We start from the raw sequence: 10,000 nt of genomic DNA, 5'->3' as shown, positions 1-10,000 counted from the left end.
ATACTCGTTTCACTTAGGCTAGACTAAAACAGAAGAGAAGAACTTGGCACTAACTATGTAGTCGTGTTTTCAATAGCATATTCGTTAACCTGTCGTTTTTTGAACTCTTTAAAAATGTTGGGATATGTCTGCGAGGTGTTTAGCCAAGTTCCATGCGTAGCCTACTGCTTTTAAATGACTTTGAAACATATTTTACAAACGGGCCTCTGTGTATCTGATGGTTTGCCTTCACTATTCGCGATGTATCCGAAATAGTTCCAGATTTCACATCACCTTTTGTTTTATCCACCAGGCCGAGGACTGTCGGCAAAGAACTATGTTGACGTTGCTGCGCACTCACTCACTCAGAGCTGCCTGCTTGACACGCCCACTTGCCTAGATGCGTGCAAGGAGCAGTGAGAGCAGCAGTTCACACAAACACAGAACGTTATTATTTTAATAATGTATCGATTCTAAAAACGTCGAAAATCGTATCGTTTTTTGCGTGAAGGCATCGTGATACCTTTTTAGTATCGATACACCGTGCAACACTAGTGCACATGTGTGTTGAGGGACTGTACAAACTCCTAACTGTGTGCGTGCGTGCGTGCGTGCGTGTGTGTGTGCGTGCGTGTGTGTGTGTGCAGGTCCAGACGGTGTATACGTGTGCGTGTGTGTTAAGGGACTGTACAAACTCCTAACTGTGTGTGTGTGGTGTGCGTGTGCGTGTGTGTGTGTGTGTGTGTGTGTGTGTGTGTGTGTGCAGGTCCAGACGGCGTACAAGTGTGCATGTGTGTTAAGGGACTCCATAAATCCCTACCTTCTGCGTCGAATGAAGGCAGACGTGAAGGCCAATCTCTCACTGCCTGACAAAAATGAACAGGTAACATATGCACACACACACTTACACACACACACACATGCACACTCACTCACACTCACTTACTCACTCACACTCGCACACACACACACTCACTCACACACTCTCGCACACACACACACACTCACTCACACACTCACTCACACACACACACACACACACACACAAACTCACTTACTCACTCACTCACACACTCACTCACACACATTCACTCACACACACTCACTCACACACACACTCTCACTCACGCACATTCACTCACACTCGCGCACACACACACACACACATGCACGCACGCGCAAGAAAAAGCACACACACATACTCACACATATACTTGCGCACACATACACACATATACATTCATGCATACACACACAGTCCAGAGTGGTTGTGTGAAGAGAGTGTGTTCTAGCGTTTGTACTAGAGTGTGTTCTATTGGTTCTTATGCGGTTCTGCAGGTGCTGTTCTGCAGGCTGACAGAGGACCAGCGGGAGGTCTATCAAGGCTTCCTGGACTCCAAGGAGGTCTACCAGATCCTCAACGGAGACATGCAGGTACACACACACACACACACACACACACACACACACACACACACACACACACACACACACACACACTACCATATCCTCAACGGAGACATGCAGGTACACACACACACACACACACACACACACACAGGCCTTCCGGTTAGCACTCTGGACTTGTAACCGGAGGGTTGCCGGTTTGAACCCCGACCAGTAGGCGCGGCTGAAGTGCCCTTGAGCAAGGCACCTAACCCCTCACTGCTCCCCGAGTGCCGCTGTAGCAGGCAGCTCACTGCGCCGGGATTAGTGTGTGCTTCACCTCACTGTGTGTTCACTGTGTGCTGAGTGTGTTTCACTAATTCACGGATTGGGATAAATGCAGAGACCAAATTTCCCTCACGGGATCAAAAGAGTATATATACTTATACTTATACTTATACTTACACACACACACACACACACACACACAGACACTACCAGATCCTCAATGGAGACATGCAGGCACACACACACACACACACACACACACACACACACACACACACACACACACACACACACACACACTACCAGATCCTCAATGGAGATATGCTTTTTCTTTTCTCTGTGTTCTCTCTCTTCTCCTCCAGTGCCTCAGATTCTATGAATGTCCGTCTTTTCCAGAAGCACAAGATGCCTTATGTATTATTCATCTCTTTCCCTCACACACACACACTCACACTCACACACACACACACACACACACTCCTCTTTCTCTCTGGTTCAGAGAGTGTTTGAAAGCCGGATGTGTGAATCCTTAAGTAGTCAGGAAGTTTGACTGTCATTAATTTCACTCAAGTGATTTCATTTAATCTGTTGGACTCCACAGAGGCACACAAGTTCAACTACTGCTACACACACACACACACACACACACACACACACTTACACACACACACACACACACACACACACACACACACACAAATTAATCGAATTTCAATTTCAATTTTGGCTCCAAACAATCACAAAAATAGTATAATCAAGAAAAAACAATTATTTTGCCACATTTATTTTGCCACATCTTGTCTATTAGCTTCTACAAGTGCACAAGGATAAAATTACATTCTTAAAACGAATGTGTTGAAAACAACACAACTTGCGTTGTTTTTAACACATTTCTGTGTTTTTATTTCTTACACAATATGTGTTGAAAATCACCCCCCCTCATGAATAATCGTTAATCGTGATTACAATTTTGACCAAAATAATCGTGATTATGCCATAATCGAACTGCCCTAATGAACATAGTCCAAAACACACCCATTCACACACACGCACCCCATATGAGTCATTGCTGCAAAAGCTCACATGGATATAGAATATAAATATACAATTACGTAAAACTTCAAATAATAGCATGGGCTTTTATTTTCCCAAATCGCCAAACTACACCGGCTAGTATTAGAGACAGGCGTCTATATGAGACAGGCCTTTAATTCCCTTCACACAAAACTTTTCCTCTGGCAATGATGGGAAATATTATCTAAGTAATTATTTCTAAGACACTGAATGCCTACCCATATGACTAGGCTACCCGATGATGTTGTTCATTGAGTAAGATAAGATCCAAATAGCGGGGAGAGCCGAAACGGATTGAACATGTTTTAATCAAACATGATTTACAAACGAGATCGTACCACTCTAAAAGCTAATATTTTGTCACTAGCAACCTACATCTGTCCTCTGTCAAATACAGTTGCATTTTCAGCCCTGGCATAGTTCGGCATAGTTCATATTGAAAAAAGTTTAAACAATTTGGAACTCTAGTTTTCACGAGCGCATTATTAATGGAATCTTATCATAAGGTTAGCGTTAGCGTGCGCAATCTGCACTATAGAACTGGCTTAAACAGGCGGGTTTTAGCAGATTAAATGCAAACCCAAACTAAAAAACAGACCAGGCCTCTATTTGAGACCGGCCTTTGTTTACCCAAACCTGTAGCAACACCAGGCGTGTAAAAGAGACAGGCGTCTTTATTTGAAGTTTTACAGTACACTCACACACACAGAGTCCGCAACACACACACACACACACACACACACACACACATTAACACACCGTACTAGACTCTCATTCCTCATGGCAGTAACATTAGGCTCATTAGGCTCATTCAGTCCAACAGAAGCTTTTACCTTTCAGCTCATCCACTCTATGTTCTCTCTCTCTCTCTCTCTCTCTCTCTCTCTCCCTCCCTCCTCTCTCTCTCCCTCTCAAATTCAAATTCCTCCTCTCTCTCCCTCTCCCTTTCTCTCTGTCCTCTCTCTCCCTCTCCTCCTTCTCTCTCTCTCCCTCTCTCTCTTCCTTCTCCCTCTCTCTCCCTCTCTCTCTTCCTTCTCTCTCCCTCTCTCCCTCCCTCCCTCCCTCCCTGTAGGTGTTTTCTGGGCTGATCGCGCTGCGTAAGATCTGTAATCACCCGGACCTGTTCTCTGGGGGTCCGCGCCTCCTGCGGGGTGTGTGCGAGGAGGAGCTGACTCCAGAGGAGCGCTTCGGCTACTGGAGGCGCTCAGGCAAGCTGGTGGTGGTGGAGTCTCTGCTGCGCATCTGGAGCAAACAGGGACACCGAGTGCTGCTCTTCACCCAGTCCAGACAGGTGAGAGAGGGAGAGGGAGGGATGGAGGGAGGGATGGAGGGAGGGAGGGAGAGAGAGAGGGAGTACTGCTCTTCACCCAGTCCAGACAGGTGAGAGAGGGAGAGGGAGGGAGAGAGCGAGTACTGCTCTTTACACAGTCCAGACAGGTGAGGGAGAGAGGGAGGGAGGGAGAGAGGGAGAGATGGAGGGAAGGAAGAGGAGGGAGAGAGGGGAAGTGAGGACGTTGGTAATGGTTTGCTGGATATAGAGCTGCACCAGGGAGAAAGAGGGGGATGATTGAGGAGGAGGAGAGGAGTGTTAAAGAGAAGAAAGGAGTAAAGGAGAGAAGAGAGGAGGAGAGGAAAAGAGTAAAGGATAGAAGAGAGGAGGAAAAGGGTAGAGGAGAGGAGTGTAAGACTGCATGGTCATCACTGCCATGACTGATCTGATAGCTGTTAAACACACACACACACACACACACACATACACACACATACACACACAGCAAAGCCATAATAATGGGCATACATGTGCTGTCACCTTCGTAAGTGGGCCAGTGAGTGAGACCCTGCTGCACACACACACTCACACACGCACACACTCACACACACATACGCCCCAACATATATATGCACCACGACTGCAATCATTATGTCATTAGGGCCTCTAATAGAATTCATTACAGAGCCTGACTGGGACAGGCACGCGTGTGTGTGTGTGTGTGTATGTGTGTGTGTGTGTGTGCGTGTGTGTGTCCGTGTGTGCGTGTGTGCGCGTGTGTGTGTGTGTTGCATCAATAGAAAGCTGATTTGTGCTGGGACACCCAGCCTGCTGTTGGACATGTAATATTAATCTCAGATAATCCTGTTAGGACTAATCCTGGCACCCAACACACACACACACACACACACATAGGCTCATTCTTAAAGCATGTCCGCACAGATGTTGGACATCCCGGAGGTGATTGTGTGAACGGATAATGTTACCTTGGAAGACACACTCGCAAACCCACGGACACACACACACACACACACACACACACACACACACACACACACACACACTGATTTTCTTTGTGTGTGAACAGATGCTGCATATTCTGGAGGTGTTTGTGCGTGAGAAGAACTACACGTTCCTGAAGATGGATGGAACAACCACTGTGGCCTCACGCCAACCTCTCATCGCCAAGTTCAACGAGGTGACACACAAGTGCCCACACACACACGCACACACACACACACACACACACACACACACCTCTTGTCACCAAGTACAATGAGGTTAGAAGCAGCATCCATTGATTATTGATCACTGATCAATCTGTCTCCCTCTGATTAATGGCTGATGTAGTACAGGCTACAGCGCTGAAATCCAACCATTAACCAAACCTGTACACACACACACACACACACACACACACACACACACACACACACACACACACACACACACACACACACACACACAGCCATTAACCAAACCTGTTCACACACATACACACACACACACAGACACACACACACAGCCACACAGCCATTAACCAAACCTGTTCTCACACACACACACACACACAGCCATTAACCAAACCTGTTCACACACACACAGACATTAGTTGAACACAAACCTGCTCACACACACACAGATGTAGTTGCTATCTGCTGGTTTTGTGATGGAATTGATTATTTGACGTTGTTGACGCGTCGTTTCCGGGCCCAGCAGCTCTTTCATCCACACAAGTTTACTAGCGTGCACACACACACACACACACACACACACACACACACACACACACACACACACTAGCGCAGCCAGCCAGTTTGAACAACCTGTGAGCCGCTTTAGTGAGGGCTGAAAACATCTCTTGACTCTAATTAGTAATCAGAGTAGCTGTTCAGCCAGGTGATATAATCAAGGGTAACGTCCAGGTCTTTGCACACACACACACACACAACCATACTCTCTCTCACACACACAGAATGGCCTTTTTCTTGTAGGCTACTCTGAACAGCGGAAAACAACTGTTTCTTTTCCTGTCTATGGGAACATGGGAGCTGTTCTGGGCTCTCTGTTGGACCTTTAAACACCCTCTCTCTCACACACACACACACACACACACACACACACACATACACACACAACCATACTCTCTGTTGGACCTTTAAACACCCTCTCTCTCTCACACACACACACACACACAACCATACTCTCTGTTGGATCTTTAAACAGAATTATCGGCACATTATTGCATCAGGACTTAACAACCGGATTTACTCACTGAAACACAACTACACCCTCTCTCTCTCTCTCTCTCTCTCTCTCTCTCTCTCTCTCTCTCTCTCTCTCTCTCTCTCACACACACACACACACACACACACACACACACACACACACACACACACACACACACACACTCACACACAAAGGCACCTTTTCTGAATCGTGTGTTTTTTCCCAGGACAAGTCCATCTTTGTGTTCCTGCTGACGACCAGGGTGGGGGGTCTGGGGGTCAACCTGACGGGAGCCAACCGGGTCATCATCTACGACCCCGACTGGAACCCCAGCACAGACATGCAGGTGAGGACACAGACACACACACACACACACACACACACACCACACACACACACACACACACACACACACACACACCTCTCTACTGTGGCCTCTCATTGCAAATGATAACCTAGACTCATCTCCTCTCCTCCTCCTCTCCTCCTCTCGTCCTCCTCCTTTTCTCCTCCTCCTCTCCTTCTCCTCTCCTCTCCTCCTCTCCTCTCCTCCTCCTCTTCTCCTCTCCTCCTCTCCTCCTCTCATCCTCCTCCTTTCCTCCTCCTCTCCTCCTCTCCTCTCCTCCTCCTCTTCTCCTCTCCTCCTCTTCTCCTCCTCTCCTCTTCTCCTCCTCCTCTTCTCCTCCTTTCCTCCCCTCCTCCTCCTCTTCCTCTCCTCCTCCTCTCCTCCTCCTCTTCTCCTCCTCTCCTTCTCTCCTCCTCTCATCCTCCTCCTTTCCTCCTCCTCCTCCTCTCCTCTCCTCCTCTTCTCCTCCTCTCCTCTTCTCCTCCTCCTCTTCTCCTCCTTTCCTCCCCTCCTCCTCCTCTTCCTCTCCTCCTCCTCTTCTCCTCCTCTCCTTCTCTCCTCCTCTCATCCTCCTCCTTTCCTCCTCCTCCTCCTCTCCTCCTCCTCTCCTCTTCTCCTCCTCCTCTTCTCCTCCTTTTCTCCCCTCCTCCTCCTCTTCCTCTCCTCCTCCTCTTCTCCTCCTCTCCTTCTCTCCTCCTCTCATCCTCCTCCTTTCCTCCTCCTCTCCTCCTCCTCTTCTCCTCCTTTCCTCCCCTCCTCCTCCTCTTCCTCTCCCCCTCCTCCTCCTCTTCCTCTCCTCCTCCTCTCCTCCTCCTCCTCCCTCTCCTCCTTTCCCCCTCAGGCTCGTGAGCGCGCATGGCGTATAGGACAGACACAGCAGGTTACTGTGTACAGACTGCTCACTGCCGGAACCATAGAGGAGAAGATATACCACAGGTGAGCCTCTCACACACACACACACACCGTAACTCTACTATGTGTGTGGGGGAGCTTTGGGGCAGGCGGTTGGGTTATAGTCTCACTGTCATTGAAATAAATTCCTGAGTCATTAGATGAGAGGGTTCGGGTGCAGTCATATTTCAGATGTGTGTGTGTGTGTGTGTGTGTGTGTGTGTGTGTGTGTGTGTGTGGTGTCTTGAGGCTGCTGCTCCTCACACACTGCCCTAGTTTAACTGGGCTACGCTGTGTGTGTGTGTGTGTTTGTGTTTGCTCATTCAGGATAAGTTATGACCCAATTTCCCATCTTCAGCTGTGCAGGAGTCTTCCAGTAGAGTAGAATTTAAGAGCAGTCTGATGGATGCCTTTTGATTTGGAGATCTTATGAAAACGCCTGAACTAGAGACCTGGGGAGGAAAGAGTCCTTCACTAGAGTCCTTCACTAGAGTCCTTCACTAGAGTCCTGAGGAGAAAGAGTCCTTCACTAGAGTCCTTCACTAGAGTCCTTAACTAGAGACCTGAGGATAAAAGAGTCCTTAAGGTGTAATTCCAGGGAAAATTGACACACAAAATCTTTCTGCATTAAAAACACATCAAACAGGCCAGAGACAGTATTTTTCGTTGATCAACCACTACAGAGCTCCGGTATACGCTTTGCCCCAAGTAGCAAACAGTGGATTAGCTAAGGGCCATGAGCGAAACGCCTCCCAAATAGCCTTTCTTCAACCAGCAATATTGTTCAAAACAGCATCAAACCTCGTCAATAGCTTGCTCAAGGTCCCTACACATAAAACGAAGCATCAACAACGTAGTTAGCGAACCCCTCTATGTGTGTGTGGGTGTGTGTGTGTGTGTGTGCACTTACATGTCTGTGTGTGGGTGTGCACTCACGTGTGTGTGTGTGTGTGTGTGTGTGTGTGTGTGTGTGGGTGTGCACTCACATGTGTGTGTGTGTGTGTCCACAGGCAGATCTTTAAGCAGTTCCTGACCAACCGCGTTCTGAAGGACCCAAAGCAGCGACGCTTCTTCAAGTCCAACGACATCTACGAGCTGTTCACCCTCAGCAACCCGGACGGAGCCACTGGGACAGAGACCAGCGCCATTTTTGCAGGTCACACACACACACACACACACACACACACACACACACACACACACACACACCACTCACTCGCTCATTCCTTCTCACACACACACACACACACTCACACACACACACACACACACAAACACACAGACATACACACACACACACACACACACACACCACTCACTCGCTCATTCCTTCTCACATACACACACAGACACACACAGAGACACACACACACACACACACACACACACACACACACACACACACACACACACACACAGAGACACACACACATACATCACACACAGACACACACACACACACCACTCACTCTCTCATTCTTTCTCACACACACACACACACACACACACACACACTCACACACTCACACACACACACACACTCACACACACAGACACACACAGAGACACACACACACACACATCACACAGAGACACACACACACACACACACACACACACACACACACACACACAGACACACATACATCACACACAGACACACACACACACACACAACACTCACTCGCTCATTCCTTCTCACACACACACACACACACTCACACACACACACACACACAACACTCACTCGCTCATTCCTTCTCACACACACACACACACACACACACAGACGTTTCTCTCTCATACACCTGTCATCTTTGTTGTGTTGTGCTGCCCTGTTTTGTGTTGAGTGGAGTTGTGCTGAGTTTCTCTTTTGCTTCTCTGGTGTTCTAAATAAGCTCCTCTGCTGTGTGTGTGTGTGTGTGTGTGTGTGTGATGTGTGTGTCTGTGATGTGTGATGTGTCTGTGATGTGTGCGTGTGTTTGTGTCTGTATGTGTGTGTGTGTGTGTGTGTGTGTGTCTGTCTGTATGTATGTATGTGTGTGTGTGTAATGTGTGTGTAATGTGTGTGTAATATATGTGTGTGTGTGTGTGTAATGTGTGTGTAATATATGTGTGTGTGTGTGTGTGTGTGTGTGTGTGTTTTGCTGCTCTAGGCACTGGCTCAGACATCCAGGCTCCCAAAAGACCAAAGGTCCCGCCCCCTTCCTCCTCGCGGACGCCGAAGTCTTCCTCATCCTCCGCCTTCTGTGTCCATGACGACGACGCTCCTCCCTCCTCCTCCCCCTCTGCCGCCGGCCGGCAGGGCAACCAGAACGCCAACATTCCCAACGGAGCGCCCGGCACCACTGACACGTCCAACGGAGCGACCGGCAGCAGTCCGGTCGCCCTGCGGAACCCCAAGGGGTCAGTGGGCGGGTCAGAACAGAGTGACCTCACTGGCTCCGCCCAGAAGCGCCGCGAGAAACGGAAACACTGCCAACAGCAGGGGGCGCCGGACACACTCGGGGGGCAGCAGGAGGAGGAGGACAAACACA

The 10,000-nt window shown here is 48.6% G+C and overlaps 1 protein-coding gene across 3 annotated transcripts in view; it reads left to right on the top strand.

Moving 5' to 3' along the window:
• The window catches only part of ercc6 (excision repair cross-complementation group 6), a 61,917-nt gene that overhangs the window by 26,742 nt on the left and 25,175 nt on the right, over nt 1-10,000 (top strand). For all 3 annotated transcript variants that reach the window (XR_006023242.1, XM_042065313.1, XM_042065314.1), the window contains exons 12-19: nt 746-862; nt 1,318-1,413; nt 3,800-4,018; nt 5,085-5,195; nt 6,453-6,572; nt 7,414-7,508; nt 8,474-8,619; nt 9,620-10,000. The exon at nt 9,620-10,000 is cut by the window's right edge and continues 180 nt beyond it. Coding sequence is in view for 2 of the 3 variants with exons in the window: in XM_042065313.1 (XP_041921247.1) it covers nt 746-862; nt 1,318-1,413; nt 3,800-4,018; nt 5,085-5,195; nt 6,453-6,572; nt 7,414-7,508; nt 8,474-8,619; nt 9,620-10,000 (1,285 nt within the window). In the remaining variant the exon portion in view is untranslated. The remainder of the gene's footprint in view (nt 1-745; nt 863-1,317; nt 1,414-3,799; nt 4,019-5,084; nt 5,196-6,452; nt 6,573-7,413; nt 7,509-8,473; nt 8,620-9,619) is intronic.

Source organism: Alosa sapidissima, chromosome 16, assembly GCF_018492685.1.
Source record: "Alosa sapidissima isolate fAloSap1 chromosome 16, fAloSap1.pri, whole genome shotgun sequence".
In the NCBI taxonomy this organism is placed as follows: Eukaryota; Metazoa; Chordata; class Actinopteri; order Clupeiformes; family Clupeidae; genus Alosa; species Alosa sapidissima.
Note: the sequence above shows the minus strand (reverse complement) of the source record. Positions and strands in the feature narration are given on the sequence as shown.